The sequence below is a fragment of the Lepisosteus platostomus genome, chromosome 3, assembly GCF_059453375.1.
Source record: "Lepisosteus platostomus isolate fLepPlt1 chromosome 3, fLepPlt1.hap1, whole genome shotgun sequence".
In the NCBI taxonomy this organism is placed as follows: Eukaryota; Metazoa; Chordata; class Actinopteri; order Semionotiformes; family Lepisosteidae; genus Lepisosteus; species Lepisosteus platostomus.
In genome coordinates, this window is record NC_142613.1 from 79,157,794 (window position 1) to 79,185,338 (window position 27,545).

General features: G+C 35.9%; 1 protein-coding gene across 2 annotated transcripts in view; it reads left to right on the plus strand.

Moving 5' to 3' along the window:
* tbc1d32 (TBC1 domain family, member 32) overlaps positions 1–27,545 on the plus strand; it is a 69,426-nt gene that overhangs the window by 34,250 nt on the left and 7,631 nt on the right. The window contains exons 24-33 of one of the 2 annotated variants that reach the window (XM_088627005.1): positions 3,272–3,394; positions 5,561–5,669; positions 6,001–6,094; positions 8,218–8,343; positions 12,356–12,439; positions 17,173–17,242; positions 17,918–18,033; positions 20,200–20,354; positions 21,381–21,521; positions 24,874–25,062. In XM_088627005.1, coding sequence (XP_088483131.1) covers positions 3,272–3,394; positions 5,561–5,669; positions 6,001–6,094; positions 8,218–8,343; positions 12,356–12,439; positions 17,173–17,242; positions 17,918–18,033; positions 20,200–20,354; positions 21,381–21,521; positions 24,874–25,062 — 1,207 coding nt within the window. Of the gene's footprint in view, positions 1–3,271; positions 3,395–5,560; positions 5,670–6,000; positions 6,095–8,217; positions 8,344–12,355; positions 12,440–17,172; positions 17,243–17,917; positions 18,034–20,199; positions 20,355–21,380; positions 21,522–24,873; positions 25,063–27,545 lie in introns of those variants that run through there. The other variant, XR_015935552.1, reaches the window with a different exon arrangement.

A 27,545-nucleotide genomic window follows, 5' to 3' on the forward strand; every position in this document is an offset into this window, starting at 1 on the left:
TTATTGTGTATAGATCATATGACACTGTTTGCATATCATTAACAGCAGATGCTATACCCAAACCTCTGTCATAGGACTGTGCAACTAGCTTGTTGGATCAAATTTCCCCAGTTAAAACAAAACCTAACATATACAGGCTGCTATTAACAATGTGAGGGCACTGTAGCATAGTGGGTACGATTTTGGACTCTACGCTGCTGTTGTACTTTTAGCAAAATACTACACCCCAGTTGCTCCAGTCCACACAGCCATAAAGTAGGGACCAGCATTGCTGGGATAGGCCCAGTGATGGACCGGTATCCTAGTTTAATGCCACAGAAACCAGGATAATCTTTGGCCAGATGAGCCAAAATGGCTCAGATATGGAATTTGCCTACTGTTTACAATAGAAGATATTAGTTAGAATCCAGCATCTTTTAACAAGCCCTCTCCCACTGGATGCACATCTTTATAAGGGATAACACAAAGATGCCTCTACAGGTGAGCCTGCATTATAATCTGAACCTAAAAAGGAAACAACTTTGGTCCTTAATAAAAATGCATCAAGATCAAACAAGAGTGACAAACACTGCCTCACAGATTTTAAAATGAAATTTAAATACTTCCAAAAATATAAAAAAAATATATTCCTTCATTTGTATTAGTGTCACAGTGCTAGTTTGGTGTAGTTTGGGGAAGTTGTACAGATGAAGTTGGGGTGTGTATAGTTCTGAAAAAAGTAATAGTAATAGCAACAGCAGCTACTGCTAGTGTTAGTCACCCTAAATCCATTATTAATTACTTTATTAAGAAGTAGTTTGCTAATAGTGTTTGTCATAATATTTTAGAAATGAAGCCAGAAAATGAACGGGCTCTAAAATACAGCTAAATGTTGAGTTCTTTTGTCATGGCTTATTTTTATCAGCAACAGGGATCTTCCATGCTGCTCAGTTCCTAATGTTTTGGCTCAAACAGGAATCCAGTGGTAAAGACTGTATTCTGTCTGTGCAGAATTTTGTGCCGTCACTCAGTCTCTCTGTTCTTGGTTCTTCTCCTCTCCTCTTCACATTCTCATTCCCTGTTCCCTAGTGTCTAGCATTTGCAAACCACAAGGTCACGTGAGCTGTTGGTTATTTTCTGGGAATTTTCAGTCTGATACACAGTTCAGCCAACTTGGCTCTACTCAAATTAGGCTGATATCTATCTGGATACCACTGAAGCTGTGCAAACTCCTCAATATTCCCTTTCCTACCCTACCTGCAGTATTTCAACTGCACTGCTGCCTAGGCTGAGGAAGCTATGGGACACTAATTAATGTTGAAATTTACATGCAAAAATATCTTAAAGCTTTTCATGACATACCTTAATATGTGTTATCCAAAAAGAGCATTTAAAAAAAAAAACTGTGCATGTCATGTCCTTCTTTTGACCACACAAAATAAGTATGAACCAATGCATAAAAGTGTAGCAGCTGGGAACAGAACAGCACATTTGACTTGTAATAACAGTGAGAATGTGTTCGTTATCAACCATGTAGCCCAGCTGATTTTATAATTGTTTTAATTGCAGCATACTGAGGTATAATTTAGCATAATAAAAAAAGTTCTGTGATACAAATGAAGCATGAATAGATGTCTTTTCTTTTATGTGAATATAGAAAAGGTTAAAATTATCTCCCTTCTGAATAATGAGGGCTGTTTGTCATATGGCGTGTCATTCTCATAGTCTAGTCAGAAGAACAACACATTATGCTCATTTTGCTTAAATTAAAACTGCATGGTTTCATCTCAAAACTACTATAAGCTCCATATGTATGAAAGTTAGATAGCTTTTTAAAATATTTTGTACAGTACGCCCTAGGTTTAATGGACTTATAGAAGCGAAGGGGTGTCTGTTATTGCCGAATATCTGTTAAATTCACAAATTACATTTTTTTCGCCAAAACACAGTATTATATGAGAACAAATATATATGTGCTTTCTCTGTCTTTTTCCTGAACAATTGCAATCAACACTCTTAAAATTGTTTATGTGCCTTTTTATCACAAATATACAGTACAAGCTCTTTATTTCATGTATCGTAGATATATTGCAAAACATGAATTGAAGAATATGAAACATAACACCCACTGTAAGCAACTGAGCTACCCCTGTAGAATCCCATTGATATTCCTTAATTTTATACCTATGTAGTATTGTTTTATACATTTTTTTATTGATTGTGCATTTTACAGTTTTCTTACATATTGTTAGCTTTTTAGTTTATTTTTAAAATATTCCCTAAAGCATACGAAGCACAACAATCCACTGTAAGCAATTCACTAATGTTTTTGCCGAGAAAGTCTTTCTGATTTACAGACAAAGCTCCCCTTAAATAGACTTTGCCCATTAAAGAAATGTCTGTGAAACCAAGGGCTTACAGTACTATACTTGAATCCTATATAGGAAATGAAACAGAAAAGTAAGCTTTCAGCAACAGGTTTTTACTGTGATAACCATTTTCGCCTTTTTCTTTCCCTCAATTTTTCCCCCAATTTGCATGAGGCATGAATAGTGTTTTAATGTTGTGAAACAAAACCTTTAACTGATTAAAACAGATCTTAATTCTGTAACATGCATGCAAGATGAATGTCAGGGTATCTGTCCGTGAAATGAAGCTCAACAGAAGGTGGGTCTTGTAGTAAGATGACAACCCTAAACACACAAGTCAGTCTACCAAAGAATGGTTGAAGCAGAAGCAATTTTGTGTTTTGGAATGGCCGAGTCAAAGTCCAGACCATAATCCAATAGAAATGTTGTGGCAGGACCTGAAGCGGGGAGTTCACGCAAGAAAGCCCCCCAACATCACTGAGCTGAAGCAGTTCTGTAAGGAGGAATGGGCCATAAACAGTTACCGTAAATGTTTGGTTGAAGTCATTGCTGCTCAAGGGGGTCATACCAGTTACTGAAAGCACAGGTTCACATACTTTTTCCAGCAAAGACATTTAATCCTGGATCATTTTGATCAATAAATGAATGAAAAAGTATATCCTTTTGTGTGTTATTTGTTTTATTGGGTTCTCTTTATCTATTTGTATGACTTAGATGAAGATCTGATCACATTGTAGGTCAAATTTATGTAGAAATTCAGAAAATTCACAAACCTTCTAGCACCACTGTCGTTTATTGTGAGATTCTTAAACTTTAGTTTATATTTCACTTTTGTGAACTAATGTAATGGATATAAAGGTTGATTTTCTATTTTATTTGTTAAATGGTTTTCTTTTGACGTAGATCCTGTGTCTGTGTTTCAGAATTCTGAATGTGGTGTGCTGTAATCTGGATTCACTGTTACTCTTGGAATCACAGTACAGAATCTCTGAAATACTGCTTCAGAGCCAAAAGGACAATGTGAGTGAATCTTCTGGAAGTGAAGGGTAGGTAAAGCTGCAGAGATAAAGTCTTACAGAATTTAAAGATGTATATGATGTAAATCTTTTGAATACCGTGTTGATTTTAGATCTCCAGATAAATGTCATCTGTCTCTAACTTTAAGGAAAGGACAACTCAGTACGGCTTTTCTTAGAGAAGATAATTGGGTTAATGTTTTCCAGCAGGTAACAAATATGGGGTTAACCATATTTTAATGCTGTAAATTACTCTGTCAATACATTATTTTTTTCAGAAGTATTTTCAAAAGTGAGAGCCGTAGGAAAAAAATGAATTCACTGTCCTTTTCAGTTTTCAAAATTTTGAAACAAACAACCAAACAGTTAAACAGGCCATTCGTCTTTTTGGTTGAGTCACAAGTGTGAGGGTTACGAATAGCAAAAGCTACAATATATTGGCAGTCTCCAGTATATACACTACGAGCATTGATTTATCAAAAAGATGACAGAACCTCTACTTGTGGTGGAAGATGGGGATTTCCGTTCATCGATAGGCTTCGCTTAAGGCAGCCAGATCTACCTTCTGGTGTGGTCTTACTGAGAGGGGTCACAGTGAACCTGCACTCCTGTTATCCTCTATGAATAAAATGCCTAAAGCAGCTAATAAGTCTGCCTTTTCTTCATTTACTGAACAAGGTAACACATTCATGCTATTGTTTCACCACAAAGTACATACTATAAATAACCAGTTACTGACCTCTCCTCCTGACCTCCTGCAGTTGTGACTCCCCTCCCCTGCTTTGTAAGTTTGATTTCCTGTTGTCATGTGTAAGTGACAATGGCTGAAATGGGATCTGCTGCTGAAGTCCTAGACCCCCCTTCCTAAACCTAAACCTCTGACGTGTTATTACAAAAACATCCGTGATGTTAAGATGGGGTGGCAGATGTGTGTGGATGTGCAAGGCAACTATTTTGAAAATGGTGTACATTTTACACAACATGCAGTATTTTAACAGATTAAAGTGACTCAGAGCTTCTATGGTTTCCAAGAGTAAAGATTCGTAGATCACATTACACATTTTATCTTTACAGTCTTTACAGTGACTAGTGAAAAGGAAGGGCTGCTTCACATCACAGTTTGTGCAAACTCACTTTAATCTATTTACGACAACAATGGAGACCATACAGTACTTTCATAACATTCATGATTTTGTGCTTAATTCAGAATTGGTAAAATTTTGAGATGCAGTCAGTTCATTTATTTTAGTACCAAGATTTAATAACTGGTCTGAGAAATTTAAACATGTTAATTTTGCATGTATGCTCTCACTAACAAAAGTATTACAAGCCTCACTAGATAACGTGTTGGGCCCCTGTGAGCAGCACAACAGCTTATATTGCTGTATTCAGTTAGGTTCTGGAATATTTGTAGCGTAATCCTATCCCACTCTTCAACTGATTGCACTGGGATTGCACTGAATGTGCCTTACTTAGTAGGACTGAGCTGTGGTTTGCTTATAATGTGCCCTGTGAGTGTACTGTATATCCTACAGTATGTTGTAAATAAAAAACCTTTAATTGTATTGTGTAAATATGGCTTCTTGGAATTTGTCTTGGTTTCTGTCATACCTATAAAGCTCTTCCCTTTTTGTTAAATATTTTTCAAAAGTCCTCCTGCTGTTCATGTGGTAGCTACTGTAGTTTACTTTACCAGATTGCAATCCACTTTGTCTGTGCTTCACTTAAGTTCACAAAAGGGCTTTTACGGTATATCATAAAATTCCATCTGCCTTTAGCTTGAATTCAGGAAGATGAAATGGGATTGCTAATGTGAAGGGGGTGGGAGAGGGAACTCTGAACACGTGGGAGGAGCAGTATGTGTTCAGAAAGACAACTTTAATTTCATCCACGGCTCAAAAACCAAAGTAAACTGAAATTCATTTACAGAGAATCCTGATCCTGCTACGTTTGTGCCTGCATTAAATAGGTGCTGTGTTAATATACATATTTAACCTGATTGTACATTACCTCATGCATTATTATCTGTAGTAAAATGTGCAGGATCGTTATGTAGGCAAGAAAAGAACATGAATATCAAAAATTGAAAATGTCTGAGGAAAAATATTAATAATATACTAACTCATCTTGATTAAAGATGTAAACATACTGTACAGTAGTATAGATGATATTAGGAATAATACGATTTTCCTGCAGGCAATTCATCATTGACGGATTGTCCATAGAAAGGAATCATATTCTTGTACGGATGAACTTGATTGGTGGGCCATCGGAGCGGTTTTTGCCACCTAGAGTTCTACAGAAGGTAAGCTTTACTGTTCGAAATGCACGGCTGTACGTTTGAGCTCACACAAGTTGTATGGGGAGATTGTAGAAACATCACTCAGAGTTAGGAATTGTGATTTTTTTTCAGTATTTCTGAATATAAGACCTCTGAATATGTTACTGTATGTATGTATATTTACATATTATTTTTCTTAACAATAGATATTAATGTGTGCTTTTAAATTTGAGGAGCATGGGCAAAGAACCTCAGAGCAATGTCAAAAATCAGTAATGCAGGAGCAGTGTAATACACTGAGAAAGAGATGTCATCTCACCCGTGTTGCCATGTACACGTTGCCTTCTCTTTTCAGGGCCCTGACCCATATCCTTGGCCCATGTTTTCAACATACCCACTACCAAACTGTTACCTTCACGATGTTCCGAAGATAGTTCCTTGTAAACAAGGTATGGAGAAAATGGATTTCTGCACTTTTCCTTCATCACCGCTGCAGCACTGTTGCTTCATGGCTCTTGTGTCCAGGGTTCGATTCTGGTTTGGTTAGCGTTTGTTTAGAATTTATTTCCTCCCCATGTCCTTGTAGGTTTTTTGTGGTTGCTCCAGGTTTTTTTTCCCACTTTTCAAAGATATGTCTGTCCAGGTTGTAGTTCCTCTGTCTGTCCTGTGTTTCCAGGCTAAACTCTGGGTTAACCAGAACTATGCATCTTGCTGATGTCAGGTGGATGATTTTGATTTACAGTAATATGTTAAGGCACTGTGTGATCAAACCTCATACAGTAACCTTGAAAAAATATTTGTTACATTCATCAAGGGGGGAGATGCAAATTTTATTGAAAAAGAAAATTTTTCTTTTTCCAACTCCAACCTGGAATTGAGTCCAGGACCGAGGAGCTCAAAGCTATCAGTGGTAGCCTAAAATATATTACTTCAAGTTGAATGTGACCAGATAATGTTATAGGTGAGGAAGCAAACAACAATATATAATAGATTCTGCACAGGATTAAAGAAGACCTGTCACTTATTACATGATGTTATAAAAATAATACAGGACATGTAATTTTAGTCACTTTTTTATTTGTAGAATACCTTTCCATTTACAAAGTTTTGATTCTGTCAAGAGTTACTGGTTTCAATGTTAACTAGTAAAGGAGGCACATCTCTGTGGTTTGTGGTTTGAGACCCATTACTAACAGTTCCACCTCACTGATATACAGTTGTATGGAAAGTTCCTGTAAATTCACATTTCTACTTTCTACATGTTCTAAGCATGCACAGACTATAGAGATAACAGGTACATCCAAGAGACATCTTTAGTTCTAAATGTGTGGTCAGTGAATGTGTGGAATAAGGATCTTGGATGTTGAATAATACTCTTTAGAGGAAGTATTTGAGGTTGGATCTTAAACGTTTTGATCAAGAGATCTCAAGGTGAGGGTAAGTGGTCTTTTCAAAGCAGCTCTGTTGTTCCACCTGGTCTCCCCAGAGCTATGTGCTGTCCCCCATCCTCCACATCCTGTATACAGACAGACACATAATTGAGGGCAGACACATAATTACGTTTAAGTTTAGACTACCCAGATTTATGTGCAATAGAACAAAGTTTTCCTTTATTCCCATGACTATTAACCTGGTTAATTTCAACAAATGTTTGTATACTTTATTTATGTTTTTTTTTTCTTTCTTGTAATAGACATATGCTTCTTATTTGTAAATAGGTTCATGGGTTCAGGTTGTGTTGTGTATTGTGTTACAGTATGTCTCTAACCTGCCTGCAAAGCAAGTTTCCCATCTGTGACAATAAAAGGAAGCTCAAAGTAAGAGATTAAAAAACTCAGTCTTAAAATAACCATGATTAACATATATCGAGTAGGTTTTAACCGAAGGTTTAACTTCGATGCAAACATGATCCTAGTATGATTCCAGACGTGTACTCATACAGGTATGTGCAGCCAAATCAATGAAAATAGTTTTATGATACGCAATATAATAAGCTACTGCTGAATCCAGGAGAACAATGACTGAAGGGGATGAACATGTTTGAATGTGTTAATGTGTTATATTTTGGGGGCTGGTGATTACTTTTTGGGGTGTTTTAGAAAAGGAACATTAGTTGTGGAAGCGCTAGACTCAAATGTCGACATTTTGATGAATTCCTTCCATCACCCAGAGATGTTTTGGCTGGGTTGTGATCACTGCGTGGAGTGAGTTCAGTTCCAGCTAAACTGGTGTGCTCAGTAAGGGGTGTGAAAAGCTTTTTAACTTTAAAATTGTAGACTGTTGCACTTAAAGTAGCTTCACAACCCAGACAGCCCAGGAGGACTGTTAACGAGAACTACTGTATGTTCTCTGTGCAAAATAAAACAACGTTCTGAATTGATTAGAAAAATAATAGGCTTTTTAAAATTGTAAGGTACAAACGGTGCATGAAGTAACTGATGCATATGAACCATGCAGTTAGGATGAAAAAATGTTGCTTTTGTCACAAATTGCCCTTCAGTCCATGTTTTCATAGCAGTGTAAAAGTGTAACATGAGGTGGGAAGAACCATGCTGTGCAATTTGTGTTTCAGAAACTGAGATCAGTAAATTCCTGGCGTTTTCAAAGAATCCAGAAAAACAAGCAAACTGGATGGAAACCTGCAGGAAACAGTTCTGCAAGGCGATGGCCACCAAGCCAGATATCATCAAAGGGAATGGTAAAATCTTTTTCAGTACAATAAAGAAATTATGTTCGAGTTAATATTTTTCTGTTATTAATTTACTTTTTGATGGTTCTGTTGTGATGTAACTCTGGTGAGACTGTCAAACCCCTTCCTACTCCAGGGCTGGATACCCAGCTACCCCTAACCCTAGGCCATAACCATGTGTGAGAATCTGTCTCATGTTAAGGTTTTTCATCTCCTCTGAGACTAGTTGCTGTCGTATCCCATCTTTGGGGAAAGTCTCTTACCACTGTGTTAGTCTATTGAGACTCCATTTCCAGCAAGGTAAGATTCTTTAGCAACCCATCTTGCCGCACCTGTGTCTTTGATTCCTAATTACTTTAACCTCCCCCAGGGTTAATTAGGTGTTTCTCTGGTCCCTTCCAGACACCGCTCAGCCGCCTGCTGAAACACCAGGGCTTAGCTTGTTAGTAACTGAATCAAAAGTGTTCCCTTTCCAACCACCCCACAAATATCGAAAGACTAACTTCAGCAGCCCTTGCCCTTTGATTGCCCTTTGATGCTGATGTTGATGCAGTTTGCAGCAGAATTACGACTGAGGGGACATAATCTCTCCCTCAGTCTACCCAAGAGCTAACCCTTTCTGTCCCTCAGGAGTTTGTACCCTATGATCTTCCCCTAGCAGGGTGTGGTATTAAATACCTTAACCTTAAACTCCCCCCCCCCCCCCAGATTTGTAAATGGCTGATTTTTAATGATATGACCAAACCTAGTTCTTTGTCTCTGTAGGGGTCATTAAGTCCCCTCCTTGATTTATAACCCGATGATTGTTACCACTCCTCTTGTGGGGGATCCGGATGGAATTTGTCACCAGCTGCTATTAACTAAGGGTCAAGGTCTAGTCTGCCACAACCGTAACCTTACTGGCAGACCTGACAGAGCAACACCACCCCAGTCTTGTGTTAAGTGACTGGCTCAATGGCACTGGGACTCCAATGTCTTGAACCCTGTGAGACATGAGCTCCCAAGATGATTGAGTTCAGCTGGAGGGAGCCCACCCCCCGCTCCACCCACAGTTGACCACCTGTCAGCTCTGAGTAGACAACCCTGCGAGTAGCCTGTCTTTAAACTCGTCTGTTCTTTTCAAAGAGACGTGAGGAGATTTTCATATATCCTAGCCAGAGTGTTGGCTGCTAGTGTTTCCTTTCTCTCTGGTTCTTGTCTTTTCTTTTCCTTTTTTTCTTTACTCATTGTTTCTCCATCCTTTTCAATCTGTGCTGTCTACATATGAATACTTTTAATTTTCCTTCCATATAACTCATAGTTTAGAAAGTATCACAAAATGATGCAAGAAATAAAGATGATAATTATTTTATTCTCTTATTCAATACATATAGGATCCATAAGCACTTTCTTCCTCATTTTGATATCCTGTTTGCAGGAGGAGGTTGTTTGTCTTTAAAGCTCTCACACAGTCCTGACTAGAATCATCAGTTTCACATCACTCACTAATGCACAGTAACGGAGTGAAACTGCTTCCTATTAAGATCTATAGTATGTGGTCTATTCCTTGGGGTGGTGACAGTGTTTGAGTGTTTTTTGGATTGAGTGTATCTTGAATCAGTGATTTTATGTGGTTTCTACTTTAAAATAATGGTATAAGACTGACATTGTTCTGTTTTTCACTAGCGTACCTTTCTCATGTAACATAATTTTTAATAATAATTGGGTCTGTTAGAATAAAAATAAATTGAAGAATACAGTATTAATAAATGTTCATTCTGCATTATTTTCCTATATCTTTGTATGATGTAATAAAAAAAGTTCAGTTTTTATGAATAGGAAATGAAAATTAAATTAAATTAAAAATTAAAAGTAAAAACAGAATTAAGGTTTACAGGTGACAGTTTTTCAATACATCTGGTACTGTAGGATTTAATTTACCAGCTGGAATCTTAATGGTAGTTCAACATTTCTCACCTGTATGATCTATGCTTTCATGTTTTTCATATCAATTTGTGATCGATATGTTTCCTTATTTTTTATGTGTGGCAAAGCTTTTTATTCTTGCATACGTAGTGTTTTAGAATTCACAATGCATGCTCTGTTCTTACAGTGTTTCTAAAACCACGTGTGGTTGTCCAGTATTGGTGTGGTGGAGTTAGTGCATTCACCGCACATACTAGCGGGGACAAACAGATGCCTTTTGACTGTACTTGAAAAGTTATGGTTATCCTGTATTTTCTGAGATTTCATAAGCCACTGGGGACTGGCATTTAGCACTGTGTTGAGTGCTACTCCTGGTTATTCACATACCAGGCTTTGTCATGTACCTTTTTTGTTTCCAAACTCCACGTTTGGAAATAACACTTTGTCCACATTAGTCGTGCATATCAGTCGCTAAGTGAAAATGGAAAAATCTGTGTGATTTTTTTCACCCTGTGTGGTTTAGCATTCTCCTGCAGTAATAATGGAAATGTATTGCCTCTTATTAAATGACATAACTCAGCCCCAGCTGGTGATGTATGAACATTGAAGCTTAACCCGTGCTAAACATAAATGTTAATCAGTATGTATTGCTATATGGTCCATTACCAAAAAAAAAAGGTAGAATTACCTTTGATATATGATGCAGTGTCTAATAATGTTAAACCTGTTATGTCCTCTTTAATGGTTACTGTCTCTTTTTAGTTAATTGTATTTGTAAATTTAATGCATGCAAGCCATTGGTATTCAGAATACTTAAACACCTTTACTTAATATAATTATTAATGAAATGTGTAATTTCTTAAGAGTGTTGCAGTTATTTTAAGATTTATGTCCTGTAAAATGATCACACAATTTAATCTTTAATCTCTTGTTTCCAGAGACTTATTTCCATGTAAGAATGTAGTATACAACGTATTAAAGGAGGAGGCACAGATCTTTTTTTTACTTGGCCATGTTATTGAAGTTGATACCCTGGCTTCTTGCAAGAAATGGCTGGATGAGACCCTCCGATCATTTAGGAACTACAGTAGCAACCAGGGGCCACATGGCTTCCTCTCATTTATAACCCATCTTATGTATTTAAGATATTTTAATAAATCTTTAGATTGATTTTGTTGGGATTGGTAGAATTGATTCTGGAGGTCCTAATTTGTTTTGTATTTTGGGTTTTGGGAATTGAAAGATTCCCATTTTTCTAATGGAAAAACGAAAGACACTTTAACAAGGCGACCATTATTGTCTGCCTCTTGTATTTCCTTGTCCTGTCCTGACACACATTCTTTTTTTTTGCTACCGGTGGTAGATTTTCCACAGCTACAGTAGCAGAGGGATACATTATGTATAGTAGATTTAAGGGCCTAAAATAAAATTAACAGTTAAAAATGTTTTTCTCATTTAGCTAGCATTTTAAGTTTAGTACACTTTTCAGTTATGTTCAGCCCAAAACAAGTAAATAATGCAATGCTTAAAAATTATGTGGCTTATGCTTCCAATAACCCTACACAGATCTTATGTGATGTTGACTACATCTTTGCACTTATTCAATAGAATTACTTGACAGGATGTTTCCTTTAAATCCCAATAGTTTAGATAATGAGGGGCTTGTTAAATTCATTGATTGAGTCGTCTCTATGAGAAATGTTTATGTCAAGAGTGAATCATATAATTTAACATAATGCTTGATTTAAGCTTTTTACATCAGTCATCAAGATTCATTGTCTTTCCTTTAAAACAGATAAATTGTAGACGAGCTTGGGATGTAGGAAATGAATTGCTATTCCTGATATGATCTTTCAAGGGCATACCATTGTTTTTCTTGTAAGGATAACGGAAAAGTAAATGGAAATAGAGCTATTTGATTATGGTTATTGAAATGCAAAACACACTTCTATTATACCTGCCTTTTTTCTTTCACTGGGTATGAATTGGCAAAGAATAATGTTGATTACCACTGCATTTTCTGTACTTAAGGGAGGATTTATCACTGTACCTTTAGCTGAAATAGCTTTTTAAATGTATTTTGTGATGTTCAAAAACTCTTGTTTCTTCTGTGCAGTTCTGGCTGATTTACTTGAAAAAACTACCATACATCTTTCATCCAGTCCCTCAGAGTGCTTCTTCCTTTCTCAAGATTACAAAGGTTAGTACAAGACAGTATACAGTATAGTTTTTGCTTTAAATTATATAAATAAACAGTACATACTTAGGCTATCATATTTGTGTATCATGATGTGAAGATGTTGATGTAATGTACCTTAAAAAAAGTTGTAATTACAGAAAGCAGTTTTAGATGAAAGGCCTATGTGGGTAGGTAACACCTCAGTTTTCCTTCAGGATCAGTAAAGTCTTATCTAATGGGGACACCCCTCCACCACCACCAATGTGCAGCCCCACCTGGATGAAGCAACAGCAGCCATAGTGCGCCAGAACGGTCCCCACACACCAGCTATCAGTGGGGAGGAGAGCAGAGTAATGAAGCCAATTCATAGATGGGGATTATTAGGAGGCCATGACTGATAAGGGCCAATGGGAAATTTGGCCAGGACGCCGGGGTTACACCCCTATTCTTTTCGAGAAACACCCTCGGATTTTTAATGACCACAGACAGTCAAGATCTTGGTTTTACGTCTCATTTGAAGGACGGCGCCTTTTTACAGTATAGTGTCCCTGTCGCTATACTGGGGCATTAGGACCCACATGGATTGCAGGGTGAGCGCCCCCTGCTGACTCCACTAACACCTCTTCTGAGCTTCAGTGGGCTGCCAGTTGTGAGTTGCAGGGTGATATGGCTGCTGGCTATATGAAGCACGCCAATCGCTGTCCCAACCTAATCGCTGCAGACAAGATGCTAAAGTTCACAACAGTAATAAAATGCTTAGTATTAAATAGTCTAAACAGTAAACTAAATTACTTTTATTCAGATGGAGAGTTATCACATATCACAATGTATTACCCATTTAGCTACAAACCCTTCTAGGGTGTATGGTCGGTATTAAATTAGATCATTTAAACGATTCTGAAAGACTGCATAAAATGACAGTATAAATCAAATGTTAATTTTTGCCTTAAATGTGTGATTTCATATTGGTGCTTCAGTTGTCCATTATTATTTTAACTTTTATTGTCACTTGTCTCTTATTATTTTAACAGCATCAATTGCTTCTAAAAAGACTTTGAATGAAAGGCATTGTCACTGCAATTCTGTTCCAATAGGCTAAAAGGCACAGTGCCTTCATGTGCAAGATTTTAGAAATTCATCCAGGAGCTACAGTGGTTTTTGATATTTTATATTTTATATTGATATTTAGGATGGAGAAGAAGATAATGCAGATCACAGAATTCAGTAAAACACATATAATAAAACATTTAACAGGTAAAAACTATTTGCATAGTGTGAAAATAGTATGGATGTAATAAAGAATTCTGTAAAAGAATTCTGTGCGAATGTTTCTTTCTGTAGTGAAACAAATGGAGCACATCTGATTTAATGTAAAAAAAAAGGTCACCTTGAAAATTTAAATAATCTGACCAAATCTCACTTCTCTAAAACATATTTGTTCTAGAAAATCATCCTGTTGTTTCTGTCTCAAGTGGGATTTTAATTTATTGTAGGTAAAAGGTTTAATAGCTCTGGAAAACAAATGCTCAGAGTGCTTTTCATGCATAGCAGTGATCTTAAGATGGAAACCTGTCCTGGTAGAATCATTTCATTAATCACCATTTTGAGTTCGGTAACCTACAAAGTGAGTGAGTCCGTTTCAGAAGCACTCATGTGTGCCCAGATAAGGACTTCAGAGATGTTCTTTGGATTATTTGCACTGCCTTTCTTCCCCTATATGTCAGCGTTTTCAAGCTACATTTTACCTGGCTTCTTTAATCATTTCCTTATCCTTAGCTCTTTATTTCCCTCTATTGCACCTCAATTGCTATTTTTGATCTAAAGATGCTTGCAGCAGGCCCGTTCTCTTGTCATCGTATCACTTAGAACTGAAACAAATTCACAACAGTGTTATCAAGAAAAAGGCGTTTTTTATGTAAATGTTGTACTGACATTATATTGAAAAGACATGACATAAATTCATTATGCTCATTAACATTTGTCATCAACAGGTGGTCTATTATGAAAGTCACAGTCTAGTAACATCATTGGAGAATTTGCAAATGTACATTTGCAAAACACATTGCAAATGCTTTCTTGTGATTTTGTTTATATATATATATTTTACCTTAGAAATATTTCAATATTCAATTTTTATCAGTGTCCAATGCTGAGAGACTGATCCATGCATTTATAACATCAAGGCTTGATTTCGCCAACTCTTTACTCTATGGGCTCCCTAACTTTTTACGACAAGTTGCAATATGTCCAAAACTCTGCAGATAGACTACTTACTTACACTAGACCCTGGCAGCATATCACTCCTACTATTATGTCTCTACATTGGTTGCCTGTAAAGTCACGTATTCAATACAAGATCTTGCTGCTGATTTTCAAGGCTCTAAACAATCTGGCTCTATCATACTATACAGTACATCTCTGAACTCCTCCATGTTAACACTGTTTCCTTTTTACCAAGGTGTATGTCTGATTGCCTGCAGTCAGTTTTTATGAACCTGCATACAGTACTTTTGATTTTTTGTTCATTTACTCTTAACGTGCTTTTCTTGTATTTGTCTTTATTCAAGACTTACAGTGTCCTTGAGTTTGGAAAGGTGCTTTATAAATAAAAGTTGTTGTTGTTATTATTATTATTATTATTATTATTAGTAGTAGTAGTAGTAGTAGTAGTAGTAGTAGTAGTAGTATTGCGAGGTTCTCATATATCGTGGACAAGAATGCAACCGTTCACTGGCCTGATCCTGGTTTAGGAGCAGGGCTTCCAAGGCACAAGTAAATCACATCCTGCTCTCATGAGAGCACCATGAGGACACGTGCTGTGTGACTGGAATGCTGTCAATCCAGGATGAGCCCCATGAAGGGCAGAAAGTGCTGATCCAGTATCTCTGTAGCGCCTTCTACTTCGCTTACAATTTATTATTATTATGTAAACTGCAAGTTCTGTATTTGACTAGATGGTCCTTTCTAGAACAATGCATGTGGACCTTCCCATCAAACTTTCTGTTGTACACCTCACACATTTATTGTATCGTTCTGAACGTCTCTGCCGTAGTTTGTGACAACCCTCTGGGTGATCTACTGTACACAAAACCATGGATTCATTGTGGAATTGGCTTCCCTGCTGGTGAGTCCATTTGAAGTCAGGTCTTCGGCAGGCTGCTAGCAGGAAGGTGTCGCTCTCTTGACAGGCAGTTTATCTTTCTAGATCATCACCAGGGTTAAGATTCTGCAGGTTGAATCACTTCATTAGTAACATTCCCTCAACCAGGAAGATTAAAGCTAAATATGTTCCCTTCCCTTTCCTAAACTCCTTCAAATCCAGACTCAAAATCTTCTTCTTTAGAAGGGCCTTAACTTAACTGGTTGTGTTATTTACCTCTCTGCGCCTTCTGTATTTAGTACCCCCATCTGCTGTCTCCTCTCATTTTCTATTTTCATTGTGCATATCTTGTGTATTTTTTATTGTTGTTGTCATTCTGTAAAGCCTTGTAAAACCTTTAAAGGTGATCTATAAATAGTTTATTATGATTGTGTCAAATAGCTCACCCACTAAGCCGTTCAGCACTTGAGTGTGTCTGAAGCAATTTTAAAATAGTGTAAGCATATAACCATTGTGGTTATATCATTCAAGCCACACAAAGCTTGATTATTGTGTCACCTCTTTCCTTTTCTTTACTTTATTTTCCACAATTGTGAGACTGATTGTGAGAGACGGAAGCTGCAAATCAAGCTTTATCTTTTTATGGTTTTCCTCTGACTACTGGGTCAACAATATTAATACTATAGCTTTACTATTTTTCATACTGAATTTCAATGTAATACAAACTTATAAGCTGCAGAGAAAGATAAGAAGTTCAAATTTCCAATGTCTTCTGCTGCTTATTTATAGAAGTAGATCTTAGATGGAAAGTTAGATTGTGGTGAAAAAATGAAACATTTCTTCCTTTCGCTTTGTTATTCTTTTAACCAGATGAAATACCTAGGGAGTAGCTGTCATAGTCCATTCAGTTCACTTCACTTAACTGCCCATATCATCTGTTGCTGTGACTGACATGTAAAATTGGCTCAGTGATTTACTTTAGACACAACCTGACAGTTTTCACTGTGTAGCCTGATTCATTGAAGTTTAACTCTCTCTGAGCTCCACAGTGTAGCTATGCTGTAGCTAAATTGGACTATTAATATGTGAAACAATAGTAAAGTGGTACAGTACTACTATTACAAAACAACCTGGTGCTTTGTCCGCAGGTGATAATTGTACTTTTCATCTGATAATTAGAAAAGACAAGTAAATTTCCTAAGCTGTTTTCAATAGTAAAAGCATTTACTGAAATCAAACTTCATATAAGTGACTATTATTGCTTTTTTGTAACATTATTTTGTATTCTAAATCTAAGAAAACCACAATAATTAATAGTAATTAATACTAATATTTTCTGGTTACTTCTATCTCTTTTAATTGGAACTCATCTTCAGTAAGTCTATGTAAAAAAAATGCTATAATCCTACTGTTCTGTGACTTAAAATAGTTCTATTTCATATCTGCCATAACCTTTTTTTAAAGAGGTGATTCCCTAATAGTATATAGTGAAATCTTTCTTTTTGATTTTGGATCTGTTCATATTTAATTCTGTGTTTTTACTGAAGTAGTTTTGCACTTCTGCTGTGATGTCTTTATATGTGAACTACATAGCTACATAAATTGGTAGATAACACAGGTCCTAACATTCTATCTTTGTTTTATCTTTTTATAGCACTTGATAGCAGTGTTAAGAATCAAAACCTATCAACTTTGGAGCAGCTCGGGATTAAAATGTCTATCAGGTACTTTTCATGAGTATATCTTCTCTGGTTACTGTTATTTTTGTCGTGAATGTAAAATGTTATTAATTGTAATGAACTTCTTCTGGTATTATCACATACTTAACTTTTAATTTAGATTTGAATAAGTTTTAAATGTAATGCATAATACATATTATGAGTGTACATTTTTATTTTAAAAAGGTTTTTGGATGAATTCATGTTTGTACAAAAACACATTTATGCATTTATACACTGTAAGTATGATTCATGAATAAATCCGAACTCAGTAGTCTTGTCAGTTATAAACTGCAAATTCATTACTTGATCATGGTTTCAATTTTATTTGTTTTTAGAATTTTCTTCAATATCATTATTGGAAACAAATTGTTAACTGTTAAGAGCGTATAATTTGCAACTTGTGTTGGATTGAAATCTGTCATATCTGGTTCTATGATAAGGAGCTTAAAAGAGCACATTCGTCAAATTATTTCATGCTTTGTAATAATAACTAAATTAGACATCAGCAAATCATGTACAACGTATGGTTTGCTTAAATGGTGCTGTCTTTCTGGAAAGCAAGTTATTTGATAAGGACAGTTAAACAGAAAAATTTGATGTCCACACTTAGGTGAACTCAAAACTTTGTCATATATGTTATAAATATCTATTTTAAAGGTAACTTTATTTATTTTTCAGATATGGCATGTACTTAAAATTGATTAAAGAAGACGTGGAGCAGGAACTTTGTCTGCTTATGAAACACTGCCAGACATTTCTGAGTCAGCAACAAATAAAAGTTAAATCACCTCTTTGTATCCTTATTAAACTCATAACTGTCAGAATTAAACTACATTTTAAATAATATCAGATTATTGTCTTTCAAGCATAATAAATATGTATATGTATATAAACAAAATATATTTTGCTTTTATAGAACGAAAATGCAGGTGGAGGTAGTGTCCTCATATCAGATCTGTACGATACTGGTTCTAAATTAAGTCTGAAAGCTAATTTACTCACTGCCAGAACTGATATGTATTGATGAGCTGCTCAGAAACCCAATGATGTGATGTGATGAGATTTAACTTGTTCAAGTCGAATCTGGTGAAAATCCAGAAACAAAGATGGAAAGAAAGCAGTATGCCCACTTATCATGAAAACAGTGCCTTAGTGTACTGTGTTGTTAGTCAGTGTACTGTTGCTCACCCATTGGGGTTGTTCACAGCCCAGAAATTCAAATATGGCAATATGTTACAGCCTAACACAATCCATCTTTAATAGTCCACATTTCAGAGCACAAGTCATGACACCTTCACCTGACTCCATTCCGGTAGGGTAATGAACTCAGGTAACATGCTACACTTGTAACAGTAGCATTCTTGCGAGATGAGAATGGTGATTATCTTGTAAATGCCATACTCACCAAACATGAGCTCAATGCACAATTAATGGATGAGCTGGGATGGCATGTGGGATCTAGGGCTCAGAGACCAGTGAAGAGTTGCATGCTTGTCACAGCTGTATGAGAGAAATGGCGCAGAATCCAGGTAGACAGCATCTACAACCTGCTGCCAAGCTGGTGTCACAGATGTACTATTTGTATTGTTCCCAGTGGTGGCCACTCACTATTGGCTTGTGGGTTTACTGACATACAGTGGTATATCATCCATGTGTGTTCAATACAGTCACCTGCAGCAAAATCATTCATTATTTTACTGATAATACTTTGTGAATTTGTTGCAATTATAGAAAATTGTTTCCTTTGATGCTCTTATTTGTATTTATCTATGTACATATTCAGTAAACTCATGCTTTACGCAAAATATTTTATGAAAATTTATGTACACGCAGTCGGCGATGAAAAATCAATTTCACAAATTCCAATCTGGCTCAGCATACACCTGAGCTATGCTTTGGGAACCAGTTACAGAGCCTATAGCACTCTGGTGCTTTGTTTATTGTGTGGCATCACCCACAATATGGCTCGTAAACTGTATACAAGTACAAAGGTGAAAGAAACAGGCTCACAGGAAAGGCAAATCAAGAAAAGTGCCTGATTTGGTTAAGTGCCTGAAAAGGTTAAGGGATGGAATGACAGTACCCAGTTTGGTACATACTGTATGTATGGCAAGAATGGAGCTTTGATTTGTGCAGTTAGAGACAGGGAGAAGGCTATTCGTGAGAGCTGTGCATCTGCTGTGCTCTCTGCATTTTTATCATTATTCAATCTTATAAGATCTCTTTTGTCTACTGTGCAGTACTGTACTTGCTTTATTACTGTTTTTATAATATTTAAAACTACGTACATTGTAATACACTTACGATTGATTTCACTTGTTTAAGGCAGGGGAATAGGAGGGTCTAACGGGCTCTTCTGGTTATATGTGATTTGGGGTATAGGAGCTACTGTATGTCAGGAACCTAACTACCATGTAAAGCGTGAGCCTACTGTATATACTAGATGCTCTTTAATCATGGAGATGTGATATAAACCATCAATAACCAACACAGCTATATTTTTTATTTATTTATGTCTATACTCTTGCCACAGAGATTTTTTTTCTTTTAAATGTAATGTATGATTCAACAATTAATATAGAACTATATCTCCAGTTGCCACTGGGAAAAAAAGATTGCATTGCATTACATTCCATGAATTAGTATTATGTGCCTGTATTAATCTTTTTATTTTGCATTATATAGATTTCCTACAGTGTTGTTGGTCCTTGTATTTGTACCATGGAGTAAAGTCTTTTCTGTGTATTCCCTGGTATAAAACAGTGTGTTAAAAGCCATTGTTAAAGATCAACCTGACATTTAATGGCCAAGATGGGAAAAAAAAACCTCTTTTCAGTTTTAACTTCCTAACTTCATCATGGATTATGTGCTGTCGATAGGTGTCCGTTGAGAACTGAAACATGTCTTTTCTGACAAGAGCTGGATACTTGCTGTCAAAAATCCTTGACTCTGCTTTACAGATTGTCTGCAGGGAGCTTATCCTGGCCATGACTGGTTTGCATCTTCTGTGTTTCTGATAATGTCTGGAGACAAGGAGAGAGCATTAAAATTTCTACTGCCATTCTCCAACCTTCTTGCCTCAGCATTTTTGTGGCTGCCCAGACTACATGCTTCTGTGAGTTGTAAAGAAATATAGTGAATAATAATAGAGGTTTTCCATCTTGCTGATGGATAGAGTCAGTAGAACACAATTTTTACCTGATTCATGTTCACTTTTGGCAGCAATCACAGAATAAAATAGAGCTTTATGTTTTAGTAGCAGATCTTTGTGTTTTAAAATTAGATTCAAGATTTTATTAAGTATTAAAAAGTACTCAGAAATTATTTTCTTAAACCCATCCATATGCTGAAAATTTACAACAATGTTAAGGTGCTATTAATGATTATTTAAAACCAGGTTTTGTCTGAATTTCATCCTTTCTCTACCTCCAAGTTGAGTAGTAACACATTAGGCCCAGATATTTTCAAGCTAAAAGAATAAAGTGTTTTTTTTAAATTTAATTCATTGTTTTATGGTACAAAATGGAGTTTAGAAGATGTACATGTCACTATAAGTGTTAGATGTAAAGGGATTGAGACTTCGTGTTAAAGAATGAAACTATTGGCCTATACTGCTAGAGTTCTGTTCAAATGAAACTTGGTCAAATGTTATTGCCCATTCATATACCATCAGCTGTGGCTGTGCACTAGTCCCAGTCACACCTCTCAGCAAGACTTGCACTACTAAAATAAGAATTCCTTTGTACATTGTAATGCTAACAACATTCTGCCACTGCCACAAGTACATGGGACTGCCAAATGATTTTTGTAGCACAAAAATGTCTGATTTGATAGTTTTAGACATTCTTCTAGCTCTCCGACATTAACAAACAAATTTCATTTTTGGGTGGCACAGTGGCACTGTATTAGCATTGCTGCCTTGCAGCTCTGGGGCCCTGGTTCAGGTCCATACCTGGAGTGCTGTCAGTGTGGAGTGTGTATGTTCTCCCTGAGTTCATAGGGGTTTCCTCTAGGTGCTCTGGTTTCCTCCCACAGTCCAAGGACACATTGGTAGGTTGACGTCTGGGAAAATTGGCCCTGGTGTGAAGCTGATATTACTTAGTTAACGAAATCATTGTTTCCCTTTTTTTATGTTTTTCAGGTCCACCATCCCGTTGAGATTGCGGAATCTGGGATCCATCCTATTTACTCCTGCACTGCTCATTACGTAGAGATGTTGTTGAAGACAGAAGTGCCTCTAGTTTTCTCTGCTTTCCGAATGTCAGGTTTCACCCCTTCACAGGTAACAAGCAAGCTTGTATTAACCTCTTAGAATTGATCTCTTTACAAAGCAGCCTCAAGCTGTCCTGCTCTCGATTTTACTGAATCCTGAAATATTAAATTGAGCAGCATTACTTATGGACAATACACCACAGAAAAATACCCAACACAAAATGGAGAAAACACGTGAAAAAATACCTTGCAGCACGTGTCGCAAATTTGGACATTTGGGTCTGATACAGATGTTCATACTGAAGTTGAATATTTCTGTTGTGAACGATTTGTGTTAAAAACAGAAAAGATCAGAATGGACCACAGCAATAATACTACTGTATACACATGGTTTTTAAGAGATGTGGGAATATTAAATAATATTATCTAACATACAGGTATATTAGATATGAGATTTTATGCAAGTAAAACTAACTGAAATGAATGATAACCTCAGTTGCAGTTTTCTTTTCTCTCTCTTGGCTTTTCTAATACCTCTTTTCCCTGTGCTTGCACTTCATTATATTCCTGTCGCAGGGTCTTAATCTTTTTAATTGTATATAGTTTTATTTTTTCTGTTTACTTTCTCCTTATATTTTTTTAATGATTTGTAAAACTATTTGAACAGTCTCCTTTTAGATTTTGATTTGCTTACATTTGGTCTTAATCTGGTCTATGGATTAAGTAAAATATCTTTGAAATGTTTCCAGTCTCTATGCTTTACAAAATCTATCCCATTCTTCTTCTTTTAGTCAGCTTTAAATTTTAAATCTTTGGTTTTATCTCTACCTCAAAATATACCTGAAATCATAATATGTTATTATATTCTTCAAATTCCTGTGTTTACAGTTTTGTTTTTCTGATTCAAATCATTTTATGTCAAGAGTATGCTGAGTGTCTTACTGTTTTATTATTTAACGGTACATATTTTGATATAACAACTGTAGAAAAATTACAGTTTTGTAAAATAACACTGATGCTAATTGTGTGCCATTTAATAATGCATAAATCATAATCTTAACATTAGAGATTTTGAGAAATACATGGTTTTAGTATTTAAAGGGTCTTTTCAAAAAGGTTTTTAAGTACATTGCATGTCAAATGTTGTATTGAATGTGAAAAAGTAAAATTTCACCACAATTGTTTGTACACATGTCATATTTGTTTTTATTTGTAAATATTTTATATAAATGGGGCACAGAAAAAAGGTTGGCAAATATGTTCGAATTGAGTGACACCTTCATCAATGAAGGCTGCAGTTTCTTTTAGCCTCTGTATCTACTTTAAATTCCAGTCTTGACTGGTGCTTGAAACTTGTGATGAAGAACATTCAGAGTAAATTGTATTGCTGGTGATGTCAGCAGTAATACCATACGCTTGGAAAGACCTTGATTTCTAACAGTCTAGATTAATACATATAGTTTTTTTCTACAATGTAATTGGAAAATCCCATAGAGGAAAGACATTTATATTACCTTCATACCTTCTGAGAAATATCTCAAAACTATAAGATTATCTATTTTCTTGAGAAAAGAACAAAGGATGGACATCAACAGAATTATAACAAATCCTTCTCCTTGTAACAAGGCTTATGGTATGTTCAACATTGTATAAAAAGTATAGTATACTTTTTAATCAATTATACATCAATAACTGAATTAATTTTGTGTGTCCTATACCTTTGATGGAATATCTTTAACAGTCATAGGATTATTGCTTAGTTGATTTATATTGAATGAGTATAGGCATCCATCTAAAATTATATCGGAGACAGATTCTTTGGTTTTTGCCAAAACGTTTCAGGTAACTAAAAAGCTTGCATAAAAAAAAAGACTTCATAATTGTTTATATCTTGATCATTTAATTTTGTGAAAATATAATCATGTCTACAAAAACGATGGTGACTAAATGATTAAAATGAAGTACAGTATGTTGAAGACATGGTGTTTTGTAGTATGTTCAAGAATACACCATCCCTAATGATTTATACTTAAGACAGCTACCATTATACATTTTGATAGACACAGCATGCTGGGGACATACTCAGAGTCATAGAACAACATTGTACATATTTTGAATTAACCATTATACTGAATGTACTTGTTTATGTAGACTGGCCATATACAATTCATAGCCTCAACAGCAGTGGAGACTGTTGTTAAGATTATACTTATTACTGATTGTCCCTCTATTTTATTCTGTCAGGGCAGTTTTAACAGCCTGCACTGTATATCTTAAGTCACTGAAAGTTTAATTCACCATGCTTTTCCTTATCCTCAACCAGTAAATGTCCTGTTTCCATTCCTCAAACTTGCTCAAACTATCATAGTCATCTTTCTGGAATGTCACCACCTTGTAAATATACCATATATATATACATGGCACTGTATTATATTTTTTGTATTGTTTTATATATTTTGTAAAATATTTTGGATCTTATGCACCAAATCCAAATTGGATCCATATAACATTGTTATTGTTTTATAGATTTTTGGCTGTGTTCTGGCTGAGATAGTTCTCGCTGAGATGCTATCTCCAGTTTTTGAGATAGCAATAACTGGTTAAAATCCAGTTATTCTTTGATATCTGCATCTTAATTCTAATTCTGTCACACATCTGGGGGGTGGGGTGGGGGCAGAGTCTATCCTGGCAAGGCAGGACACACCATGGATGGGATACTAGTTCATCGCAGGGCGGGCACACACACAAAGACAAACTCACACCAGGGCCTACCTTTAAGTACCCACGCGTCCAGTACCATTTCCTCCTGGAATGGATGTGCCCCTAAACATCTTGCAATGTCTAGGAAAGTATAGACAGAAGAGGCCTGGTTCAGGGCTTAAAGGGAACCTAACCCCTTGGGGGCTTGAAGTCAGAAAAACTCTTACTCAGGACACAATCTAGGAAGAAATGTTTTAGTGTGTAAATAAAAAAAAATGTTATGTTGTTTCTGAACTGATGACAATACATCATTTAGAGCAAGTATGGAATGATATAAGTGCGTTGTGTATATTCCAAGCCTATACAAACAATACATTGTGTCCTACTGGTTTTTAGCAATCTCCAAGATTGCCATAATCGACAATAGGATGGTGAATGTTGGAATATTACAGTAGCTGAGTGGTTAATCAAGTATTTCTCATCTGTTGACCAATTTAAGACATTATCAAGACTGGACAAGAACACTCATCTTTAATGCCATTACAACCAATTTCAAACAGCTAGAGCTATAGCAAATACAGACATCAGAACTGAAAAAAGGTCACAGAAGACTCCAGACTCCAATGTGTATATACGCAGATGTAAATCTTAATTTAAAACGTACTGTACACAACAATCTGTGAGTTCTTCCAGAACGATAACATGTGGTGTTTATTTTTCAGATATGTCTGCAGTGGTTGGGACAATGCTTTTGGAACTACCTGGACTGGCCAGAAATCTGCCATTACATCTGTACCTGCATTGTCATGGGTCCTGATTACCAGACCTACATTTGCATTGCTGTTCTAAAACACCTAGAGGAGGAGATCCTTCAGCACACTCAGGTCCAGGACCTTCAGGTGTTTTTGAAAGTAAGGCTGTCGTGATTTTTTTTATTTTATGCAGTACTTGTCGAAGGTAATGCTTTGTAGTAATGGAGTTGTTGGAGTAGTGATAAGAAAGCATTGTAAGCGGAATGAACGTTCTTGCTGTTTTCTAAAAAAAACATTTGGCGCCTTATTGAAGATTTGACAGGGTAACATGTTGGTGCAGCAGCTAACCTGGCTGTCGTACAGCATTTGGGTCATAGATTCAATTCTGATATAGGGAGCCTTGTGTTAGCATTCTCGCTCTGCTGAACTGGTGCTCACATTTCCTCCCTCGGCCCAGAAATATACTGTCTTGGTTAACTGGCATCAAAAAAATGTTGGACTGGCATCCTGTATGCTGCTTTGCACCAGTTGCCTGTCGTGCTATGTTCTGGCTCATGGCAGCCCTGATGCACTAAGCAGTCATTGAAAATGGATGCCTAATAATCTGATTAAAAGACAACATTTATTTTTCTTATCGAGTGTATTGAGTAACTGTTTTAATTTCATTGTGCCAATTGAAAACCTGAGTCTTCCTGCCTTCCTTCCATCCATTCCCTTGCTGTAGTCCAGTTCTGCATTGCATGCTTCTCTGGATTCTACCACATGTGTTAATCTGTTGGTTCAGGTGAAGGTGCACGAATGTGCAGTTTTAGAATCCTGATGAGAAATTGCGATTTTAGCTTCAGTCTTGTGTGCCATCACCGAACAAGTGACTGATAATTTATCAGTTTCAGCTTTTCGGTCATCTGTGGTAATGGAAGTAGCATGGTATCAGTATATTTACAAAGAATAATAACTGAAATATCTTTTAATAGTAATATTTAATATACTTGTCACCTTGTATATATCATCAAGTGTCAGTTTAGCTTCATACCATTGTAACAAAACAAATACACTAAAATAAATCATCCATCAGTGTAACTGTTATCAAATTTACCTTCTCAATGATTGTATAATTTAGATGCACTAAACTACAAAAATGTTGTATAAATTTCCAATGTCAGGTAGTTATGGAATATTTTACACAATAATTGAAAGAATTAGAAAAGATTTGTATGCATTTTTCTACACCCCCACACTGAAGTGAAGTTAAAACTGAAAACTAAATCAAACCAATTATGGTTTCATTAAGGACACAATAGTGTCAAAGCCAAATTTTATTTTAAAACAAAAAACAAACAGAAATTTCTTGAAAGAAATCAGAGACTTGTGGGATAGTTGCTGTGCCTTTCGACCAGCAGCACACAGTCAGTACAAGGGACAGAGTGGCAGTTCTACAGCTGTGACAGGTATAACTGTTTTGTAACAAAAATAGTCCAAAAGTCAATATCTAGTATTATATACAGTTCTTAAAATGTAAGTAATATGTGAGAAATGATTCATATCCTTAGACAGATTGCTTTATATAGTAAAAAGCCACCATTCAAAAAGAACCTTAGCTATTCTGGAAATAACAGACATAGTAGTACAGACATCATGATTGATATTACTTTAAAGAAAAAATATTTTTTTCCGTTTTCATCAAAGTTTTAAAAAACTACTAAAATTAGTTCAGGTCTACCTTAATTTATAGTATGACTATGCACAGTGTTAAGTGCACTTGACTACATAAATCCTGTAATCCAGTTCCTTATATTTCCTTATTGTGATGTTATATACAATAGGTGTCATATTAGAATACTGTATATAATAAGGTATAACAAGATAAAAGAACTAAGAAACAATCATAGAAAGTAAAATATATATAAATATATATATTAACATCCTAAAAATTGAATCAGGTGAGTAGATTGTGATACAATACAATTGAAATGTAAATGAATTGTAAACACCTTAAGCATTTCAGTTATGAATTGCATGCTAATAAATGAATGGAAAAACAAGGAAAATCTCTGCACAGTGTTGTGTACCATGTGACCTGTAAGAAGATTTAACATTTTAGTTTCATGATCATCTGTATGAGAAATATTCAAACTAATTTAATAAAGTGTTGTTTTCCCATCCTTTCAATTATTCATACAATAAAAAGAACAATAATAATAATCAAAAAGAATGCAATTACTTGCATTTGTATAGCGGTCTTCACCACAATGATCTTAGAGCACTTAACATGTTAAAGAAGGCCAACTTCATCTACCACCCACCTGGGAGAGTGTGCGAGACTTCATGTTAGAAGTTGAAGGGAGAGGAGTGAGCCATAACAATATACAGTGCCTTGCGAAAGTATTCGGCCCCCTTGAACTTTTCAACCTTTTGCCACATTTCAGGCTTCAAACATAAAGATATAAATTTTTTATTTTATGTGAAGAATCACCAACAAGTGGGACACAATTGTGAAGTGGAACGAAATCTATTGGATTTTTGAAACTTTTTTAACTAATAAAAAAATGAAAAGTGGGGCGTGCAAAATTATTCGGCCCCCTTGCGTTAATACTTTGTAGAGCCACCTTTTGCTGCGATTACAGCTGCAAGTCGCTTGGGGT